At 42.9% G+C, this 23,656-nt stretch overlaps 1 protein-coding gene across 1 annotated transcript in view; it reads right to left on the bottom strand.

Moving 5' to 3' along the window:
• Positions 1-23,656, bottom strand: part of BMX (BMX non-receptor tyrosine kinase) — a 48,683-nt gene that overhangs the window by 13,434 nt on the left and 11,593 nt on the right. Inside the window, exons 5-14 of the mRNA XM_059386037.1 lie at positions 22,010-22,129; positions 18,950-19,014; positions 14,237-14,412; positions 11,524-11,595; positions 10,866-10,919; positions 7,969-8,023; positions 6,749-6,828; positions 3,599-3,726; positions 1,342-1,416; positions 438-609 (exon numbers count right to left, since the gene is read on the bottom strand). Coding sequence (XP_059242020.1) covers positions 438-609; positions 1,342-1,416; positions 3,599-3,726; positions 6,749-6,828; positions 7,969-8,023; positions 10,866-10,919; positions 11,524-11,595; positions 14,237-14,412; positions 18,950-19,014; positions 22,010-22,129 — 997 coding nt within the window. The remainder of the gene's footprint in view (positions 1-437; positions 610-1,341; positions 1,417-3,598; positions 3,727-6,748; positions 6,829-7,968; positions 8,024-10,865; positions 10,920-11,523; positions 11,596-14,236; positions 14,413-18,949; positions 19,015-22,009; positions 22,130-23,656) is intronic.

Below are 23,656 nucleotides of genomic sequence, written 5' to 3' on the forward strand. Positions count from 1 at the left end.
GGGCCAGCTCAGAGAGGACAGTTGCATCGCAAACTGTGCTGGGAGCTGAGGCGCGTTAGGAAGGGTATGTTTATTTATCAGATGATGAAAAAGCAGGCTGAGAAAGGGATTCTGTCAGACTGTATTGAAGGCACCAGTATTGCCTTAGTTGGTGGAGGGTGTGTGTGTGTGTGGGGTGACATGGGCCAGAGGTTGGTTTCTCTAAAGAGTCTTGAGAATTCTAAACTTGCATGGTCTCTCTGGTTGTTACGGGGGTACACTTGTCAAAGTAGGGGCATAGAACTGATTTTAGTTAACAGCTTGATTTATAACTTCTAAGTATACCTGTGATACGCAGACGCTTGCTCTAGGCCTTGCAAATGTTAGGGAAAGACCCATTAGCATGAACTTCTCCCCCATGGTGAGGACCAAAGGGCCATTCCTCAGAAGAAACTTACATCATGGTCTGGGCCTCCTGGAAGAATTCATCTTCTGACATGGAGCCCTCCTTGATCATCTTAATGGCAACTTCATACTGCCCCTTCCACTTGCCCAGATGGACCACTCCAAACTGACCGCTTCCCAGCTCCTTCAGGAGGGTTAGCTCTTCTCTTTTCAGTTCCCATATTCCTAACAAGACAAGACAGACACTCTTTAAAATGAGAATAGAAGGCTTTGGGGCTGGCAGCTTCCCAAGAGTTTTGTTCTCCAATGAGTTCCATATTGACAACATGAAGAACAGCAAGACTTTTCATTTTAAGCTGATCACTTAAATGTGTCTTACGGACAGTACTGTTCTGGAGGCAGCCATAGTTCTTGACAAAAGGCCTAGAACACTCTGCCACCCAGAGGTGTCTTGGAAATGCCTGGTGTCAAGATGTGTGCAATGCTCTTAGCTTGGTAAAAAAAAAAAAAAAAAAGTCACTAGTGTTTTCTTATAAAGCAGACTAAACTGTTATCTGGGTGGGTGTCTTGATCCTAAATACACACGGTTGAAAACAGGCTCCCTGAACAGCTACAGAAGCCCGGAAGGAGAAAGGACAGGCAGTGGCGTTCTAGAGGCTGCCGACCGGGTCTAAAAAGAGGACAAATTGGGTAGTCTTTTTGGTAAGGCTGAGGAGATGACAGAGTTAGGTCAGGAGGACAGAAAAGTTTGCTTTTTTGTTTTTTTAAAGAAAATGGACAAACATTATTGCTGATCCCAGGACCCTGAGATCATGACCCGAGCCGAAGGCAGCGGCTTAACCCACTGAGCCACCCAGGCGCCCCTATATATTCTTTTTTGAAGTAAATATAGATATATAAATTTTTAACCAGAAATGGTGGGAAATGGAGTTTAAGAGCCCAGGTGTGCATTCATACCACTTCCCAAGGACACGGAGGTGGGAACCTTGTTGGCCTTGGTCGACACAGGGTGGCGGAGTCGTGTGATCATACCTGCAATGGAATCAGCACCATATCATCACATCATGTCACATCACACGACATCACACCGGGTCACACCCCTGCGCTCTCCAGTGTAGCCAGAAAAACACCAGGTTCAGGATGTCATGACGGAGAGAGGAGATCCATTCTGACCCCATTCACCCTGTAGCTGTATTGACTTGCTTGGCTTGACTAATGAGCTCAATGTAAAGCAAAAATGGAAAGAGTAGAACAAATTTATGTGACTTTTAAGAATCTGATCAAATTAGTTGCTCAACAGAATCTTTCATTTAAAAAAGTGTCCCATTTTTGTTCTTTTTATAGCCCTATATTTAAATACATATACACACGGCACATACATCTGGTTAAAAGAAAAACCCAAACTGTACAGAAGGGCACAAAATAAAAAGCCAACCATTCGATTTTAAAAAATGGAACCTATTACTAAGTTGCATGAAGCGGTCATTTTCGTTGTTTACATCAAGTTATGATAAAACTTGGCTAAAATTATCACAGTATGTATAGTGGTTGGAAAGAATTCATTTAAAAAATGCTTCTTGCCTAAACGTGTGATATTTTCTAAGTCCTGGGAACTATCAAACGGGTCCTTTTTCTCTCTTTCCTTTTTCTATATATCGCTTTACTTTTTATATCCCATGTTTCAAATCTCAAACTTTTAATCAGAAAAAAAAAACTAGCTCACTTCTCCAAAATACATGCATACAATGGCTACTGTATTAATACATAATGTGAATTATAAAATACACTCATAATAGAAAAGGAGATTTTGAGAAAAATCTAAAGAAAGATTTTAATGTTTTCTTCCTAAACCCTGCGGAGTTTCTTGGGCATTCTCTGGAATGGAATCATTCTACTCAGAAATTTGTGTCTATACAATACTTTTTGAGGGCACTTTTGAGGTGCAAGAGTTTAAAATATACAATTGAGAAAATTGGAACAAAGGAAAAACAGAAGTGAGGACCAAAATCAAAGCCAGGGAGTAAGGCTAGTTCCCCTATGTGCATGTAATCAAGTCAGGCAGACTCGAACAAATTTGATGCTGCGCCCACGGCTTAGGTTTCCTTGCTGTTGGAAATCCATCCACTCATCGTTCACAAGTGACACTCGTCTAGAAGAGGCATTAGAGGAGACTTCCTTTTTTAAATTTCTCATTTCTGTTTTCTAAGCTTATTGAGATGTTACGGACTTACGTAACTTTAGAGGTATGCAGTGTGATGATCTGACACGTCTGTAACGTGAAATGATCACCACACCAGGGAGTTCCCACCTCCAATAGAAGGAATTTCTATATACATTTTCACCGGTCGATTAGGCAAAATCTAAAAAGAGTAATAGTACCCAGTGTTGGCGAGGATGAAGGAGATTGCCGTTGGCGGGAGGGCACATCTCTAAAAAGCATTTGAAAATGTCTCCACTTTAAATCTTCTTAACTGTTATCTTAGAAATTCCACCTCTAGGGAATCTGGCTACAGAGACACCCATACAGAGCCACGGGCACAGGCCTGTGCACTGAAACATCAGTTATAACGTGTGAATACTGTATGCGATCCAATCACTATCAATACAGGGTTAGTGAATAGATTACGGAGCAAATCTACAATAGAATTCTATGTAGCTCTTAAATAGACCATAAGCTATATGTATTTGCCTGGAAAGACCACTGAGACATGTTGAATATAGACAGCAAGCTGAAAAGTAATACGTGTGGAATGATCTCATCTCCACAAAAATATAATGTGCATACATATATGCATATAAATCATTAATACATATAATAAATAAATGTTAGCATCAGCATAGCAAAAAATTCCATCAGAACAGACAACAACTTGTCCATGGAGGTCCTCTCTCCCATGGTAAACATTTCTATAATGTGTGAATTTTGTGATCAATTTATTTCTAGGGCCAGAAAAAGGCAACAAATATTTTTATAAAGAGAATCTCTACTTCTAAGTCTCTCAGCTTATGCTACTTCATTTTTCTGGCAGCTTAGAGACAGAAATGTTCCAGGAAACGTAGGCTAAAAATCATAGCAGGTATCTAGCTTGAAAACATATTTATTCTTATTTTCATGATTCCCAATAATATTAAGAATATTGGGAGGACTGGCTATATCCCAGAAAATTGATATTTATTAACAAGGACCCATGAAAGAAAAACTGAAATAGATTACCTGCTGAATTGTGTTGATGGTAGTGGATAAGCTGAGGAATAGAATCAAAACAGTAGTTTTCTGCCAGGTACAATTTGTTCTCAGCATTTGTATGTACGTGGTAATGCTTGACAGTTCCTTTTTTATCACTAGTAAGGAAGAAAGAATGTTAGAGTGCTTTTTTTTTTAAGATTTTTTTATTTGGGGGACACCTGGGTGGCTCGGTGGATTAAGCCACTGCCTTCGGCTCAGGTCATGATCTCAGTGTCCTGGGATCCAGTCCCGCATTGTGCTCTTTGCTCAGCGGGGAACCTGCTTCTCTCTCTCTCTGCCTGACTCTCTGCCTACTTGTGATCTCTCTCTCTCTGTCAAATAAATAAATAAAATCTTTAAAAAAAGATATTTTTATTTGGGAGAGACAGGGAGCAAGGGGAAGGGCAGAGGGAGAAGGAGAAAGTGGATTCTTTTTTTTTTTTAATAGTTTGCATTTTAAAGATTTTATGTATTTATTTGACAGAAAGAAATCACAAGTAGATGGAGAGGCAGGCAGAGAGAGAGAGGGAAGCAGGCTCCCCGCTGAGCAGAGAGCCCGACGCGGGACTCGATCCCAGGACCCTGAGATCATGCCTGAGCCAAAGGCAGTGGCTTAACCCACTGAGCCACCCAGGCACCCCAGAAAGTGGATTCTTAAGCAGACTCCCCACTGAGTGCAGAGCCCGACATGGGGCTCCATCCCAGGACCCTGAGATCACCACTGAGCCGAAATCAAGAGTCGGATGCTTAACTGACTGAGCCATCCAGGTGCCCCTAGAATGCTTTTAATTATCAACTGAAGCTTGATTCAACAATGGTTAAATGATAATTTAGAGGCATCTGCCAGTTTTGGAGAGGGAAATCAGAGAGGCGTTCTCAGTCTTACTATCTGATATTTTTTCTATATATAGAAATTGCTGTATGATATATTTCTATTATCTGTGATGATTGGTAATTGCAGAAGAGTGTTCCCCTCTGAACTCAGTGTCACCTTTGTGTACATACAGAATGCGTGTACAGTAAAATTCCAACTTTCTGCATGGTTCCTCCCTTAGCCAGTCTGAAATAATGATGATTCTTCTGAACACCAGTTCTCTTTAAGGATAATAATGAAGATTAAAATGCCAGAGATAAAGGTGATTAGGCTGTGGGTGTTTCACCCAGAGCATGGGGGAGAGGCTCTTTGGGGAGTGGAGCATGCAAGATGACATGGGTGGGGAGGCCCTTTAATTCCTCCCACAAACTTGGACCTTTTCCACGTAAGACACGTTTCCCGCGTTGCGCTCATTTTGAAAGATAGTGGCGCATTGATGCCGTCAATAGGCCGTCTTCAGTTTTAGAGTATGGCCTACCAGTCGAGAACTGGGCTTTCATCCATGTCTTCTGCTTGCTAACTAACCTCATTTGGTTGTTAAAAAGATTGGATGTGATCTTGTACCTAGCAATTTGCACTAGGTTTGGCGCTTAAGAAACTGTTGATAAATCCGTCGCGGTCATGCCAGCCTAGTTAAAACTGCAACTACAAACAGGGAAAGGGGCATCTTCTTATTGCAAACGGCTACTTTGTTCTCGGTTTCAGCATGAAATTCATTCAAGCCTGTTGATGGCGTTTCATAAAAGAAGGCTTCCGTAGTCATGAATGTGGATTATTTTCACTTGACTCATTATCTCTTTGCTGTTTTTTCCTACCAGGCCATCTTCAAAAATAAACCTGGTGTCAAGGATCTTGACTGATACCAGGTTTGGCTGAAGCTGCTGGGCCAGAGGGTCACAGAGTCTTAACAGTCAATGAAACAAATCTCTGCCTCTGTTTCTTACGGCGTTGGCTTTGGCCGGCATCTAGGTGTGCAAACTGGTCCATGAGATGCACTGGGGACATAGCTTCCTGCACTGGAAAATTCTGGGTTGCTGCTTAGGGCACAGCTTAGTCTCTCAAATTGGAGGTACATTGTCCATAAAAAAATTCTTAAATAAAATAACCTTTTAATCACTCATTATGACCAAAAACCCTACAGGTGCTCACAGTAGGGTCATGCCATCCAACCAGTAAGAGAAATATTGGAACCTCAGAGATCTCCTCTGTAGAATGGTGCCCATGAAAATACCTTTCCTATTTGCTTCACGGGGTGATTAGAAGGAACAAAAGAGCTAACAGCCAATGGGAAAGTGGCTTGTAAAACTCTGGCAGAGGATCCTGATGTTGGTGACAGTGTCTTGCAGGTGGTGACTGGGGGTGTCGTATGTGCAGGGGTGTCGGGGCAGAAGAGTAGCGCGCCTAGACTCGCTCCTTCACAATAACGACAATATCATAGTGATTGCTGTCCGTATATTAAGCGCTTACCCTGTGCTGAGCACTGCTGTGTCCACCATGTGAATTAACTCACTTCATCAGTAGAGCATAATAGTTGTTGTTATTTTTCCTTTTCAGATGGGGAAGCCAAGGGCGCCTGGGTGGCTCAGTTGGTTAGGCGATTGCCTTCAGCTCGGGTCATGATCTCAGGGTCCTGGGATCGAGCCCCGCATCAGGCTCCTTGCTCAGCCAGGAGCCTGCTTCTCCCTCTGCCCCCACCTCCCCACTCGTGAGCGCTCTCTCTCTTTCTCAAAATTAAATAAATAAATAAAATCTTCAAATGGGGAAGTCGAGGCACAGAGGCTAAGAAACTTGCTCAGGGTCCTAAAGCCTTGAAATGGTAAAGTCAGGAGTTGGACCCTGAGGTGCAGCTTCAAGCCAGAGCTCTTTGCCACGAAAAGGGGACAATACCCTGGAAAGAAGCTATCTGGGGAACCCAGATACACTGATCCAACTTTCTGCTAGCTCTACTTCTAATGGAGAGGCTGACGAAAAACCACACCCTGGGGTGGGTTTCTCGACTCAGCAGGTGGGTCTGGCCAATGGTGGGCAGATGCCATTGCGCTTTTCCTGTCTTTCTAGGCTTAGGGCCAAGTCAAAGGGGAACAGGCCAAGATTCCTTTAACAAGTGTTCCGTGAGGTGTGCTGTGCACTGGGCACTCCGCCGCTGCCTGGGATGGGTGGGCCCTGTTTAAAGATGGTGTCTTCTCCCCAGACGTGACTAAATGGCCAGCGTATTCAAAGACCATACACAAAAGATAAAAGAAAGACATCCATGGCATACTTACTCCACGGCCTTGCTAAATAAGGACACCGTGTACATTCCCGCCTGGCGGGAATTTCTAACCATAAATGCACCTTCTTTTCCCTGGAAAGGAAGGAAAGAGTGGAAGGAATGGAAAACATTTTCATTATTCTGGTAGGTGGTAGGGAAATGGATCTTTTCAATCAACTTTAAATGTCAATGACAGCCCAGGTCACCCAACAGCTGGCGCGGAAGGGGACCCACAGTTCAGCTTCCCTCCTTTTCTCGCTCAGTTCCTTGAGACACCTACCCTGCACAATGGGACTCCCCCTCTCCGCTTAGTTTTTAACCCTCTTCGATAATTTTGTCTGTATTTGTGCAAGCCTGATATTTTAATCTTTCCAAAAAAAACACTTAAAAACCACCTATCCCTGCAGATAGAATACCTTGGAAGGTATTAGAAAACCAAAGATGCATTTGTCAAAGTTCCATGCTCAACTTGTCTTTCTTAATGACTTGCGCTAACTCTAAGCAGACCCAGACTACGAAGAGCAGACAGTAAGCTAAGAATGCGACAACGTGACAAGACACCGCGTTCGGTGATAACGTCATCACGTTCCCACTAGTACCCCCTCAAAGAAACCCCTGGTGTGTTTTACTAGGTTGAACTATAACACAGCATCAGTTTTGCAGATGGAAAGAGTTTGCTTCTGTTATTTCCGTGCCAATCTTGTGACAGAATCAGGTAGAAGTTAACTGGACTCCAGTTTGGGTGCTCCAGAGCAGGGACAGAGATGACCTAGGCTGTCAATCAGGTCTCCGTATTCTTGCCCTGGGCAGTCCCACCCCCCACACTGAGTCCGGGCTGGGCCACCAGACTTGCTTCGGCTAATAGGGCATTCGCAGGCGTGACAAAAGCCGAAATTGCATCCTTGCTTGCAGTGAACCCCAGGGCTTGTCCGTGTCTACCCTGCCTTGGGATCGCCAGGCTGTGAGGAAGCCCGTGTCAACCACACGGAGCAGAACCGTGGCACCCCGTGCCCAGAATGGTGAGAACTCCTGAATCTTGTTTCAAACCACTCAATCTAGAAGTGGCTTATTACCCAGCACGAGCTGATGGGAATCAGAGGAGGTAGCCACAGGCGAAGGGCCCGCTAAGCCCCAGGACTATGAGCCCTTAACTGTAAACCCTCCAGTTTCTACGAGAAGCAAGGCACTACCCTCTGGCCCCAAGAGAGATCCTTTAAAGACCGGACGACTTACCTTTTGTCTCAGTAACTGCTCCGACTGGGCCCTGGAGATGTTACCCGCAAACCAGCTTCAATGGGAAAGAATGGCGAATTTGCGAGTTAATAATTTGTAACCGGATCCCTCATCACTCTGCTTTCCACTCCGTGCAATGAGGCATTGGCTTTGATCAGGGATTGCCCAACCTGACTGATCCCCCCCACCCCGGGGGCTTTTCAGAACTATGGGTTCCCGTGTCTCCACCACGCAAGTACGCGTCTGGGCTGGTGCCCGGGTGTCAGTTTCACACTGGGCTCCTTCAGGCCAGTCTGTGCGTCCTATGTGTCCCTGATTCGAACGAGAGCCAGAGATGAGACCAAGGAAAGAATATTCCAGTGGGAAAGTGGGGTTGCCACAACGACAAGATGAAAGTTCGTATCTTTCAGCCCTGTATTTTCCTTCTAATGATCTGATAGAAGCACCCTTTATAGCACCTACTTTCAAAGCAAAAGCTTTTCTAACAAATATTTTTTTATTTGTGGGATAGCAATTAGATAGGCCTCTATGGTTATATTAAGCCAGTAACACAGCGACCTGAGAGATAAATGGTGTGGAACAGCCAGACATGACCTTGAAATATTACCTTCTTCACCAAGTGAGCCAAGAGCATCATATCTTACTATGTAGAGCTCAGCAGGCCCCAGACTTGTTTCTCATGTGAGATCAGCTATGTGCGCTGTCTTCTGGCTTTGGCCAGAATGTCACACTAGAGAAACAAACAGGGTGTGAGGTGTGGTGAAGCAGGGGTTGGGGGCCTCACAAGGACCCTCTGGCTAGAGGATAACACTTGAGGAGGAAAGAAGAACCGGAGGGTGAGGATGTATTAGGTGGGGCGGGGCGGGGGCGGGGGGCGGGGCTTGTCAGCTGGTGTGGAGGCCCATGGAATGGAAGGGCCACCAGCCAGCTGGGAGGTTTGGATCCTAGACATAGCTTCCTAGTAAGTAGCTGAACGCTCTGGACAAGCCACTTGGCCTTTTCTGACCTTGGAACTGCCCATTTGCAAAATGAGGATGAGGGTTGAATTTTATCAGTTTAAAAGTCTCTTCTAACTCTACCCTTATAGATATGCTATAATTAATACTTGAGGTAGGAACTGATCATTTTCTTCTGAGTCAGTATTTTAAGCCAATCACAGCTAATCAAGAGACTCCTCAGGGAATATGATCCAGGAAACATGCCCATGGGAGATAGAAGAAAAAGGTGATCAAATATAAGGACAGAGGTCCGGAGAAGCAAAGTGGAACTGTGAATAAGCCTTGCCCACCCGCCCCCATACACACACACTCTGCTTGTGTCATAACTTTGCTGAGGCCTGGCTCTGTTTTAAAAAAGATTTCACTGCCAGAGCAGCAGAAGCTTAAGCCTGGTCCTAAGGTATGATTTTCCATCTAAACTTCGGTGCATCAGCCTTCAATAGAACATAGTAGAATTCCTCCTGAAGTTCTGCCCACCAAACAAATACTTCAGTACCACTGACAGAGGAAGAAGGTGGGGGCACCGAGCACAGTGTGAGAGGCTGAGCCCTGTCCTCCTGATGGCCCTCCGGCATCTCTTGGACTTGGAAGAGGGCAGGTCTCTCCCGAGTGTTTCCCCAGGGCACACGTCTCATGCCCCTCTTGAATATAGAAATGATGAAGGTAAAGACTGTCCATATGGTCAGATCTGGGCTTTCCAAATCAAAGAGAGACTTCCAATTTATCGAAATGCTAAAGACTGGCATCCATAATTAGGGATTCACTCCCCTGGGTTTAAATCTTTCTCATCTGTCAAAGTACTGTTATCTTTGGATAATTTGGGTGCAGGTATTTCTCAGTCATTTATGTCTTCGTTTGAATTATTCCATCAGAGGCTTTCCTGAGGGTAGATGTTGGGGAGGAAGGTAGAGGTCAGTGGGAGCTAGAAGGTGGTGAGAAGGCCATGGTGTTTGTGGGGGTGGGGCCTACAGCAGGTGTTCCCTAATGTGGCACGAAAGCCAAGGGCTACGCTGGGTTAGAGGTAAGACGAAGAGTCGAAACAGTGACATGTGCTTTATAAAACCTCTCAATGTACCTAGAGCCAATATCTCAGTGAGCACAGTCATAGAAAAACAGAACTGCAAAGATGTATAATCCCGATGGTCAAGTGAGTTGGCTACCGTTTGATAGCAGGTATCCGGGAGACATAGTCTGCCCTGCCAATCCCACGCCTCCTTAACGCCAACTTTAAACAAAGTCCCGGAGACTTATTTGTCCCTATTTGTAGAAGGACACAGTCTTAGATTTTGGAAAGGACCTTAAGCACCCCTTAGGCCAAACTGTCTCAGTATCTTCACCAGTCCAGATCATGCCTCATGTCCAAGTATAATATGTAACAGTGTGCTCTTTTTCTCTTTCTAAAATGTCCTAATCTGGATGTTAAATGATAAGGTCGCCCTGGGAATGGGACTCTCTCAACATAAATGCAGTCATGTTCAAGTCTCAGTTGCGCTCCCTTGTTACCGTATCATAAACAACTTCATAGACGGGACTAATAAGTGCTAATAAGAGCCTTCGAACATCACCCTGGCCAGAGACCTCCAAGGCAGAAAAACTCGGCAGAAATGTCATATACTGCATCTATGAAAACAAAGTCAAGTGAAGGGGACACCAGGTATATGATAAATCCAGCGAATATATACAGGCAATTTAGAGAATCCAGACTGAGGAAAATCATTTCACTTAATAACAGCCCAGCTCATTCTCACCCATCATCTGGATAAGCGGCCCAGAACCTCACATGAGTTTACCCAAGTAAATATAGGCCTCCTGAGCAAGTTTGAGGCATTACTTTGGAGAAGAATGGAATAGAAACATCTATGTTAGGTTTAGAGGAGCACAGAGAACTTTCAAACTCACTCATAGTCATCCAGGTTTTCCTCTCCTTCAGATGAACTTGACTCGGGGAACCCCCTTAAGAAGAGAGGGAAGGACATGAATGCCCAAAACCAAACCAAAACACAACCAAAAACCCCCCTGCCATCTAGGAGTGCAACATCGAATCCTACCCAGCTTTCACCTTGACAAATAAAATTCCCTCTTTGCACTTGGGAAGGTATCTGCCAAGTGAAGAGAGAACCACTCAAAAGTTGAGTTCATGCCCAGTTTATGAGGAAATGGCTCTTTGCTCCAGGAGGCCGCCGGGAACATGGATGTACCTGACTCTTTTGGAAGAGTGGGCTCATGAAATAGACAAATGCCTTCAGAAGCAGCTGGAGTAGGAGGTTAAAAAAGTTGGAGTTTTGTATAGAGCAATTCTTAGAGGAGAGTTACTTGGCTTTGGGTGGTTTTCCTCCTGCTAGCGTGGCAGAAGAAGAAGAAGATGAGGAGAACTGTAACCCACGGGCCATCGAGTCTGACTGACTGAAGGGTTCAGAGAGACAAACTACATGAATTTTTTGATTCGTCTTTACCTTAAACGTGAAGTCTGGTTGCAAAAATGATTGCAAATGTGGTTAGTTTTCCTGCAAATGGAAGCAAATCCTACACGTAAAGGAATGATCTGCCTTTGACTTACCATGACATCTTGGAGGTGCTGTGATTTCCAACTGTCCTTTCCCTTTGGTGGCCAGATGCAAAATCTTCGTTGCTGCGACAAAAGATACATGTTGTAAATTCATGTTTATTTATAAATGTCAAAAAAGAAAAATAGTTTTGTTAGATATCTTTGAGCTTCCTTGAACATTGGGACTGTCACCTTTCACTTGGGTTGGGAATTTAAGCCAATGAGTCCTTTTCACATTTTTGTCCCTCAGGGACCCCAATAACCAGAGGTAGCTGGACAGTGCTTCCTAAGCAAAAGAGAGCTGTGACTAGAAAAGATCATCTAGACGGGGTTTGCCTTGATTTTCTTGTCGCTATGCAGGCATTCGGTCACTCAGATATTTTAACATGTTATTTTCCTCTTGGCTGTTACAATTGCAATGAAAAGTCTGAAAATGCTGTTTTGCTTGGAAGGTAGGACCTATTTCCTGCTCGCTTTCCTATCTCAGGCTGTTTCTCAAAACCACCCTTTGTAGCAACAAGCTTCCTTAACAAGGAAATGCTTCTCTAGTTCCATTTCCTCAACGCTGAGAAGGAGCCATCTCTGCCTTCCGAAGAGCCTTGCTCACTAGCATGGTTTTTGTTTTTGTTTTGTTTTTTACTTCATCCCTTCATAAGAAAACTCTTATTTTAAAAGGTGGAAGCAATTTTCGCTTTTATGTTGCTTTTAAGAACACACAGAGAATGTCCACCCATGGTGCATCTCTGAGGTTTATCCATATGATGGAACACTATACAGACACTCAAAATAATCGAGGAGCTTACAAGACAGTGTGAGTGTCCCGAACACCTCTCAACTCAATTTTTAACATACTTAAAAATGACTAAGAGAGCAAAATGCAGGTTATGTGTAACCACCATCCAATATTTTTTCACATTAAAACTTAAATGTCACTTCATGTATTTAAATGGGGAAAAAATGCCCAAGATGTGAAGTGAAGAGAAAGAAATGTTACACACGGTAACATGTGCATAGAAAATAACCTAGGAGAAGGTACCCTGGATATTCTGCAATATTTGAATACTTTAATGGAAACAATTAAAAAGCAGCTCAAGTGAGGGCAGTTGATAGAAAGTATTATCTACTTATGCGAGCTGAGACTCATGACGGCATTTATAAAATTCAATCCACAAGACCTTTAAGCCATCATCATCTTTCACTCACTGATGCTACTCAGGCTAAGAAGTGATTCATTGATTCTTTGCTCAGATGGCCAGGTTTCTCAAGTTCTAGGGAAAAATCCAAGGTTGGGACTGAATCTGGGGTGCAGAACCTAAGGGGGTGTCAGAAAAACTCAGTAACGTGTTGATGAAACTTTTTAAAGATAAAAACTAATGAAAAAAATCTGTGATGAAAAAAAAATGTCAACAATTTCAATAAAGATAGGATCTAGCCATCCAGGCGTTGGTGGCTGTACAACCACACCCCCCACCCCGTGAATTAATAGTGCCGACTACTTATTTGAATACTGATCAGTTTCACCACACATTTCCCTCAATGGATCCCTGGGGCTTCCAGTAGGGAGGGGGCCTTGCACAAAGCTGACATGACACCCGCTCTCCTAGGATCTGTGTCTTTCGATGGTCTCCTTCCACAAGAAGACTGGATTGCAGGCAAATAAATGGGACATGTCGCCTCAGGCGCGAGGTATAGATTAATACACTTGGACTCTTAGCTCCACTTTGAAATGAAAAGCGCCGCAATTTGTTATGCCAAAAGCAACAGCAAGAGTACACCTACATTCTCTCAAGTTCCGTGTGACCCTGTGTCTGTGTCACCGGTACAGTGAGGCATTTGCTTTGGGTGGATGATGAGGATGGAAAGAATAAAAAAAAAAAAAAATAAGAGCACGAGGGAGAAAACAAAGAAAGGAGATGCCTGGGAGCCAAGGGATATTCTACATTATTGGGAAAGACAGACCCCGGTGCCCTGCAGGGAGGCTAATGACTGGGCGAGGGGATGTCAGACAGTGAAGAACGTGATGGGGAGGAAGGCTGGGGCAAGAGGGAAGGACAGTCACTTGACCCTTTTTCTATTGTCATCTTGCGATTCAATCCAATCTTTAGTGAACATCAAGTATGGAGCCTTCAAGGTAATTTTCAGTCTGGCCTTCGGTAGCAACTTTTGGCTTAAGGGTATGTGCTATGGTGAGTGCTGCGAAGTGTGTAAGCCTCACGATTCACAGACCTGTACCCCTGGGGCTAATAATACACTATCTGTTAATAAAAATAATTGATTAAAAACAAGTGAGACGACTTATGTCAGGAAAGGTGAAAGGTGCCCATCCCGAGAAGGCAGCCAAGGCCTCGCTGGGAGGGTTACTTGTCATTTGTAAGCACAGGACAAAAGTAAGCCCACCCTGAACTACCTCATGTAAAGGGTATATTTTAAAGCTTCCAAGTTCTGGCATGTAGGGTTATTTGGAGGAAAGGAGGAGAGAAAGAGGAGGGAATAAAATGCGCAAGGATCGTTTAGATCGTAGATCAGATCATAGATGGGAAGTCCATGCCTTTCGGTCCCAGCGGGGCACCTGCTCGGCCAGACTTCAGGCTCAAGCGCTGAGCCTTTTCGGAAAGGGTGGCCCTTCTCAACTAAGGCCCGTGTGGACAGCTTTGAGGCTGACATCCAAGGCTGTGGGTAATTCTAGCCTACATGCTGGGGAGCCCAACTGGGAGCTGAAGTTTACCTTTTCAGTTTCCTTACTTTCCACCAGTCAGGGCAATCTTCTCTTGGAGTACCCTGCGTGTTGACAGTCAGCTGAGAGCCATAGTTTTTCTTGGAGTCACTGTCATACTGGGCCGTGGTGGTACTTGAGGATGGTTCATTCATTCTGAAAACGGGAACTGCTCGAGGAATCTTCAGCTTTGGAGGAGAAGAGATTTTAATATATCACAGTGAGACACAGATTCAGGCACTGGGAACTAACAAGCCAAGTACATTAGCTCTTCGGAAGGAAGGAAGGAAGGAAAAGGAAAGGAAAAGCAGACAAGGGCTTGTACTAAGTATAGGCAAAGATCTGGAGCAACTGGAGCTCTCATACTGGGCTGGTTGCAGTACGGAGCGCATAAACACATTGAAAAGTGGTTTGCAGAATCTACTGAGGTCAACTGTGCACATACCCTACAATCCAGAAAGTCTATACGCACGTCCAGCAGTGAAATCAAATGACACATATAAGAATGTTCATAGCACAATTATTTCCATTCGATAAAAACCGGAAATGACCTGAATGTCCATTTAAAGGGGAAGATAATAAACTTATTTGATATTAAACACAAGGTGCTACCCTTCTGGCCCTGAAGATAGAGGAGGGGGCCAGAAATCAAAGAACATAGTTGGCCCCTAGAAGCTGGAAAAGCCAAGGCGATGGATTTTTTTCCCCCTCTAAAGCCTCCAGAAGGAATGCAGCTGTGTGGACCCATTTTATGTTAGACTTTTGACCTTCAGAATTTCAAGAAAATAAATTTGTGTTGCTTTAAGTCACTCAATATTAGTGATTTGTTACAGTGGCAATAAAATGAACATAGGGGTATATTCACACAGGGGAATCCTCTACAGCACTGAGAGTAAACTACAACCACACGCTAAAGTGTCAGTCAGTCTCACAGAAAGACAGATAACACACGACGATGATGTGCTTTATGATCCCATTTACGTAAAGGTCAAAACCAAGCACGTGAGCTATGATGTTGTAAGTCAGGCTAGTGAGTACTCTCAGTGGGATGTAGTGAAAGGAACACGATGGTACCCCGGGGTTCTGCGATGTTCTGTTCCTTGATTTGAGTGAGAGTTATACAGATGTGTTCGGTTTGTGAAAAGTTGTCAAGCTGAACACTTCGGGCGCGTATACTTGTCCAAGTGCATGTTATATCTCAATTAAAAATTCATGTAAAAAGATGTAAGGTCTGCATTTAATTTTTCATACTCATATTTTTACTTCTTTGCAGGGATCGACATCCCAGTGCTGGACACTATTTATGAGCTATGTGGTTCCATCCAGAGATAAATGCTCCAGAAAGTTCCCTAAACGGAAATCTGAACAGAAGGGCTAGAAAGTGGATTTTTAATTTCCTCCACTCTGAAAAGTAAGTCCTCTACAGAATGTTCTGGTAAAAACAAAGGTAAACACATTTTTCATGATACTCTCGCTGATCCTTGATCCCTTAGGGCAGCTTACAATCAAAACAGACTTACAAATCCTTGGCTGCTGATTTGCCTGACTGATAATTTTCAGCACATTTCCCAGAGAATTCCTTGTCAGAGATTCGATGCAATAGTTTCTGGCTCCTAAATTATCCTCTGCTCTTAGATTTGTTTAAAACAAATTTTACTGAACTATGATTTGCATACCATGAAAATTACCCTTCATCAGTGTAGAATTCAGAGACTTTTGGTAAAATTGTCCAGATGGACAAACCATCACCACAATCCAGATGGAGCACAATGCCATCACTTGTGTAAGGCCCTTGTGACTGTGAATAGTCACCTGTTCCCAACCTGGCCCTGGGCAACCTCTAGTCAACCCTTTGTTTCTGTAAATTTGCTTTTTCTGGTATATATCTGCTCTTAGGTGTTTTATAAAGCCATAATTTTCCAGCTTCAGGACTGGAGCATGGAGCCAGACCAAAATAGCAATGTTGCTGATAACAAGACCCTCAAACCTGAACAACTATATTAGTTTCCTTGGGCTGCCCTAACAAGCCAGTACACATTCAGTGGATTGAAACAACAGAGATTTGTTCTCTCGCTGTTCCGGAGGCCCCAGGTCCAAAATCAGGGCTTCACTATGACTGTGCTCCCTGTGAAAGCTCTGTGGGAAAATATTCATTGGCCACTTCCAACTTCCGGTGGTTCTAGCATTCTTTGACTTGTGGCAGCATAATTCGAATCTCCTGCATAGGTGTTTATTTATTTATGCATTTAAATTTTAGGTTTAGTTAACATACAGTACAATATTGGCTTCGGGAGAAGAATTCAGTGATCCATCAGTGACATACAACACCCAGGGCTCATCACAAGAAGGTGCTCTCCTTGGTACTCATGACCCATCTAGCCCATCCCCTTGCCCACCTCCCTTCATCAACCCCTTAGTTCTTTATCATTAAGAGTCTCTTACGGCCTGTTTCCCTCTCTCTCTTCCCCCTATCCTTGCCATAGGTTCATCTGTTTTCTTTCTTAAATTCCACATGAGCGAGATCATATGGTATTTGTCTTTCTCTGACTTATTTTCCTTAGTTTTATACTCTCCAGCTCTATCCACATCACCGTGAATGGCAAATTTTCATTCTTTTTGTTGGCCGAATAATATTCCATTGTATAGATATACCACTTCTTCTTTATCCATTCATCAGTGAGGGACATTTTGGCTCTCTCCATAGTTTGGATATTGTTGGTACTGCTGTTACAAACGTCGGGGTGCATGTATCCCTTTGAATCAGTATTTTTGTATCCTTTGGGTAAATACCTAGTAGTGCTATTGCTGGGTCACAGGGTAGTTCTGTTTTCAACTTTCTGGGGAACCTCCATCCTATTTTCCAGACGAGCTGCACCAGCTTGCATTCCCCCTAACAGTGTAGGAGGGTTACTCTTCCTCTGCATCTTTGCCAACCCTTGTTGTTTCTCGTGTTGTTAAATTTAGCCATTCTGACAGGTGTGAGGTGATATCTAATGGTGGTTTTGATTTGTGTTTCCCTGATGACAAGTGATGTTGAACATCTTTTCATGTGTCTGTTGGCCATCTGGATGTCTTCTTTGAAAAAGTGTCTATTCATGTCATCTGCCCATTTCTTAACTGGATTATTTGTTTTCTGATCCGCCTAGGTCTTTAAATGGCCTTCTTCTCTGTGTATCTCCCTGTGTCCTCTACTCTTCTTATAAGGATACATCCTTAGCAAGTATGATCTCACCTTAGTCCTTAATTAATTACATCTGCAAAAACCTGTTTCCAAATAAGGTCACATTCTGAGGTTCTGGGTGAACATGAAATTTAGGAGATACAATTTAACCTTCTCTAATAGATTTCCTTTTGTCCTTCATGTTGGTTCATAAAGATTATGTGGCTTTTACTTAGAAAGAGAGGGGTGTGTGTGTGTGTGTGTGTGTGTGTGTGTGTGTGATTGTGTGCAGCTGAAAATAAGTACCCAAGATACCATAGAGCGAATGGATGGGTAGAGACACTCCTTTACTTCTGGGAGAGCTTCTAGAGCATCACTGGGAGGCCATTTTATGTGTCCCCTGGCATTTGAGGAGGCTGACATCTGCCTCGGAAGCCTAAAAGTAGGAGGCTATGGCTACACACCTGAAAGCAGAGCAAAAACAGAGCAGCAGCCTGTATTGCGAGAGTGAGTGACATACAGTTGTACCAACCAGAGCAGTCAGTTTGTCTGTTGTACTGTAGGCCAACTCCACCCTTGGGAGAGGGTTCTGGGAGCCATCTTGAAAGGAACTCTGCCCAAGATGGGTGAATTGACCCAGCAGAAATGTAAAGACTGGAAACTCAAGAGCTAAGGGTCAAGACAACCACTCCATCATAAAACTCCATTTGGATCTGCACTCTCATGGGGAACCCACAAAGTTTCCCATAAGCTAGAGTCAGCATTAGACAACTGTCTCACCCAGAAGCCACCCCTGCCAAAATCACGATGTAATCTGCCACAAATGACTGTTCATTAGACACCCTCTTCCTGGGCCCCAACCATGAAAGAATCAGAAATCTCAGCTTCTTCATGGCTCTCTCCCCAAAGCAGGCAGCCAGCTAGCTGATGCACACCTGAGCTATGTGAAGGGGAGAAGCTGTAACTTGGAATGACGTTTGGAGGTGTATGTTTATAACATTGGATAGGACAATGTAGAGGTTCTTCTCACGACTACTAGTAATTGGGACATTTTGTTTCATCTAAGAGCAGCTGGAAAACTATGGAATCTCCCTAAGATTCCATTCAGGGACAGAGAAGAAAGCCCACCACGTGGCTTTTGAAGGGAAAGAATTAGGTTATTTTCTGCTTGTGTCCTATGAAGTCCCATCCTTCTTCAGGATACCTGCATGAGGCAGTCTTGGCCATGCAGCTGCTGGGGGAGGAATGACAGCTAACTACACCTGCCTGTCCTGTGTGATGCCATCATAAGGATGTCTCCCACACGCACCCATTTTTTGGTGACTATTTATGTGCTTACAGGTTAGAAAAGGCCCAGTTATTAAGTACAACAATATAAAATGGCAAAAGGATTCACTATTTGGACTTGGCATTCAATGCTGCCATTGCTATCTGTGATAGCTCACCTCTGTCCTCTCTTTGCTCAGCAGTCCCAGTGCAGGCCATATTTTCTAGTCTTGAATCTGGCAACTCATGGTTTATTTAATATGTCCTGACTATGCAAAAATTTTTAAATATTAACTTACCACTCTGTCTGGGAAGATGGGAACTCTGTGTTTCTCTTCATGGGTTGTAACGTGTAGATCAGCATCTGAAAGGCAAAACCAAATAATACCAGGAGGAACTTTCAAACAAAACAAAGCAGATGTTAGGAATCAAAAGGATAAACTAGCTTATGTGATCAATGCTTCAGATGACTTGAATTTAGACACAGCACTTGGAGTGATTTTGTTGTTTTCCTGCGTAACACCCAACTCAAACACCACTGCTCCCCCCTTGGTTATCAATATCCTCCCCAAATGGATAAAAACATTCAAGTTCCTCTAAATCCTGTAAACTATTAATTTATACCACATTTCCACCTTGTGTTTGAAATGCAGGTATCTAATCTCTTTGGGTAGTACCTATGATGCCAGGTGTCAAGAATCCATGTCTGATTCCTCTTTGATTGACTCATACAAGATGCTTATAAGTACTTGATTTATTTTTTTAAAAGATTTTATTTATTTATTGGAGAGAGAGAAAGGGAGAGTGCACAAGAAGTGGGGTAGGGGTTGGTCAGAGAGAGAAGCAGACTCCTTGATGAGCAGAGAGTCCAACCCGGGGCTGGATCCCAGGACTCCAGGATCATGACCTGAGCCTAAGGCAGATGCTTAACCGACTGAGCCACCCAAGTATCCCCAGGTAGCTGATTTATAAGTGAAAAAACCTGTCTCCGACTTTTTTCCATTCCTTTTTCATTTAATTTTTAATTTTTTATTAACATATAATGTGTTATTAGCCCCAGGGGTACAGGTCTGTGAATTGCCAGGTTTACACACTTCACAGCAATCACCATAGCACATACCTTCCCCAATGTCCATAACCCAACCACCCTCTCTTTTTTTCCATTTCTTTTGACAATTGCTGGTTTTTGCCCAGGCTATGGGTGTAAAGCCATTAGATGCCTTACAAATAGAGCGGCCATATAATTTACTAACCACTCCGGAACATTTCTTACAGGGATAGGTAACTTTTTAATAATTATGCCAGGTCACCAGCTGCAGAATGAGACTGCTCCCAACGAACTGGGGGATATGGTAAATTTACTTGTAGGCCGCGCACATATCCTGGAAAAGGAATGGTCCAGGACATTTTGGAGACAGAAGGAAGCAAGAGCTTGCAACTATTTCCTTCCTAGTAACTGTACCCTTGGGCCACTCTGTAACCTAGCAGAGGAGTAAGTTATACTCGGCTAGCTAAACGGCATGATAGCTGCTCATGGACCCACGGCAGCTCCAAATTCTGTAGTTTTCCTCAGAGGCTGGCAAAGAGCCTGTTGCACCCAGAACATATGGCAGACGCCATCCAGATCGAGCCTAGGATGAAAGTCCCAAGGGAGTGCTCTCTCTGGCCTTTTCTCCTGCTTCTTCCCAGGGAGTTAGGGTCAGAGCTAGAATCTGGCCTGCTGGGTAATGGTACCAGATCACTGACAGAATAATTGGGAGAAAGAATTAATGCTGTAAAGAAACATTATTCCTCAGCCCCTTAAGTGGAGGGAGGAATCCATATACAATAATTTCTGTATAGTTCATCAAATCACAATAATTCCTAAATATAAAGGGCAATGTGATATTATTTAAGATCAATAAATATTTGTTGTGTAGTCTAATTAAGATAGAAAACACCATGAACATTTATTCATTGATTTTTGTTGTCAAATTACTAGTAATACCATTAATGAGACTGTCAGGTGTCAATACTATATTGGAGTAAATGTGAATAATAGCTCATGTCCTCGTGTCTTTTATAATTCATAAAGAGGTATCATACCGCTGACCTTATTCAGTTCATTAAAGGTGTGATCCCAGCATATTTTGCTCAAGCTGGTAAAACTGTTACCAGAATAACTTCTCCTTTTTAATTTATTCACAACTTATGGTTGTTACACAGTGATAAACTTCTAAAATTTATAAGACTGCCTCATGGGGCACCTGGGTGGCTCAGTCAGTTAAGTGTCTGACTCCGAGTTTCAGCTCAGGTCCTGATCACAGGGTTTCAGGATCGTGGGATCGAGCCCCATCTTGGGCTCCACATTCAGTGTGGAGTCTGCTTGTCCTTTTCCCTCTCCTGACGTTTAAATAAGCATCTTAAAGAACAGAAGATGATTTCTGCTGGGAATTCCTTGGGGAGGGACATGACCCAAGAGAATGAAGTAATAGGGAGCCCTCTTTTTACTCAATAAAAGCATGAACTATATAAAGCTTATATAATAATAAACAATATTTAAATAATAAAATAAATAAAATCTTTTTTAAAATCTTAAAAAAGAAAAAAAGACCATCTCATGTAAATATCCTAGAGATGAGATGGGACCCTATAGTGCATAAGCAGAAAACAACCTAATTTCTTCCCTCCCTTAGCCCTTCAAAGCCACTTGGTGGGCCTTCCTTTCTGTCCCCAGATAAAATCTCAGGCAGATTTTCTTAGGAATATAACTCTGGGTAGAATCTGATTGCCCTTAAAGCAGATCCTTCACTACCTTCTGTGGTGTTACTATGAAATCAGTAAACATGCCCAGAATGGTAAGTCCTTTAAATATGTCTTTTAAAACTTGATCGTCCATCAGTTTGGTATTTATAGTGATTCAAAGTGTCACTTTAAGTTTTATCCCTTGATGTATTATTAAAAAGAACATTGGTTTTTTTTTTTTTTTTAGTTTATTATTTTAGGCTATGAACCATGGTGATATGTTCACCATATTCTACCCACTGGGAGTTTATCTTAAACCAGAAAGAATTATGGGAGGAAATAAATAGCTCCTTGCTCGGTTCATGATTCCAATTAAAAAAAAAATTTCTCATGAAATGAAAGAACAGCAAATGTTAATATTGTTATCATTTCAATGAACATGACTCAGTTGACCCTAGAATAGACTTCATCTGCCCAATAGCATTTTTTGAGGCTGGGTTTACATGATGTCAACCAATGTGGCACATCTTGTTTTCCCAAGCTGGTGAGCTATTCTGGAATTTGGCAGGTTTGCCTCACGGGGCCCATCCTCCCAGGGTCCCACCCATTGCGGGGGGGGGGGGGTGTCACCTTACATGCTTCCCAGAGGGTACATCCTGGGGCTGCTTTGCAACTCTGTTGGCAGCACAGGAACTTTCCGTCCACGAAGAACCCACTATGGTACTTGATCAGCAAGTGAGGGTTGCCCCTTATCTCTGGGGAACAGGCAGGAAGAAAATACAGCATGAGCAAATGTTGGCCCAAGAGAAGAAACACATTCAGTAAGGGCTGTTATCACAGAACAATGAAAACCTTATTTTGCCAGCAACCAGGGTAAGAGCAAACGGCTCCCCAAGGATATAAGTCTTTCACTCCGAAGTTCATAAGCCAAAAATTTGCTTAAAAATCTACCCAGGTATGAGAATTTCTATCAGTCTTACAAAAAAAAAAAAAAAAAAAACCAAGGACAACACTAGAAAGTGTATATGCAGATTAACTTGGTGGTCTAGGGTTTTAGAAATATATCTGTAAAGGAAACAAGTGGGTTAGGGCACATAGGGTTCAAGGGGCTGAAGGATAGGCCTAGATCTCAGCAAGAAGAGAAGGTTCTAATGAACATGTGCTTTCCTCAGCTCCTCATTTTGAAATATTTTAAAGGCACAGATGAGTTTCAAGGATAGTACAATGGATGTCTGTTACCCTTCACCCAGACTCACCAATTTTTAACTATTTACCATATTTGCTTTTCTTTCTCTCTGTTCATACATACTATCACTATTAAAATTTTTGAAATTATTACTACATTTTGTTAACTATTTGAAAGTAAGTTGCGGATATCATGACCTAAATAACATCGCCGATAAATATATCAGCATTTAACTTTTGTTGGTAGGGACAGTCTGTTACATAACCATGATACAGTTATCAAATTCAGGAACTTTGACACTGATACAACACTACTGTTGAGTATTTTATAGTCAAAATTTTCCCAACTGTGCCAGTAATATACCCTTGATAAGCATTCACTGTTTCTGATTGGGGATCCAATCCAGAATCACAGTGGTTTCTCTTGATCTGGAACTGTCTGGAAACAATAGTTTCCCTTGATCTGGAACTGTCCCTCATCTCCGCTTTGTCTCTTGTGACTTTGACTTGTTTACACTAAGGAATGGATTGTTTGTGTGGCTACTTTTCTAGGAATAGGTGCATATTTTAAAAAATAATGAGAACAGGGCAAGTTTAATCTAAAGAAATGAAATTCTTTTTTTTTCAAATATGCTGTTATTTTTTAAAGATTTATTCAGGCACTATAGAGAGGCAGGGCATGGGTGGGGCAGAGGGAGAGGGAGAGAGAATCACAAGCAGACTCTGCCAAGTACGAAGCCTGATATAGAGCTCGATCCCATGACTCTGAGACCACGACCTGAGCCAAAACCAAGAGTCAGACACTCAACCAACTGTGCTACCCAGGTGTCCCCAAAGAAATGAAGTTCTAATACTGGAGTAGAATACTGTTTCTACACCAAATGAGCGTCTCTCAAAACACAGCGGAGAAACCTACAAGATCTTAGTAGAGAGCAGTTCAAGGAGAGTCTCTAGGTGGGGAGGGCTGATTCTATGTGTGACTTCAATTCTTTAACTCTTGATTTTATATTCATTTTAACCCTTCCTTATTTTAATCCCAGGAGAGTTCTGTTCCTCCTTTTCAACCCGGATTCAAGGAAGTGTTTGGAGATACTAAG

This window comes from Mustela nigripes, chromosome X (genome assembly GCF_022355385.1).
Source record: "Mustela nigripes isolate SB6536 chromosome X, MUSNIG.SB6536, whole genome shotgun sequence".
In the NCBI taxonomy this organism is placed as follows: domain Eukaryota; kingdom Metazoa; phylum Chordata; class Mammalia; order Carnivora; family Mustelidae; genus Mustela; species Mustela nigripes.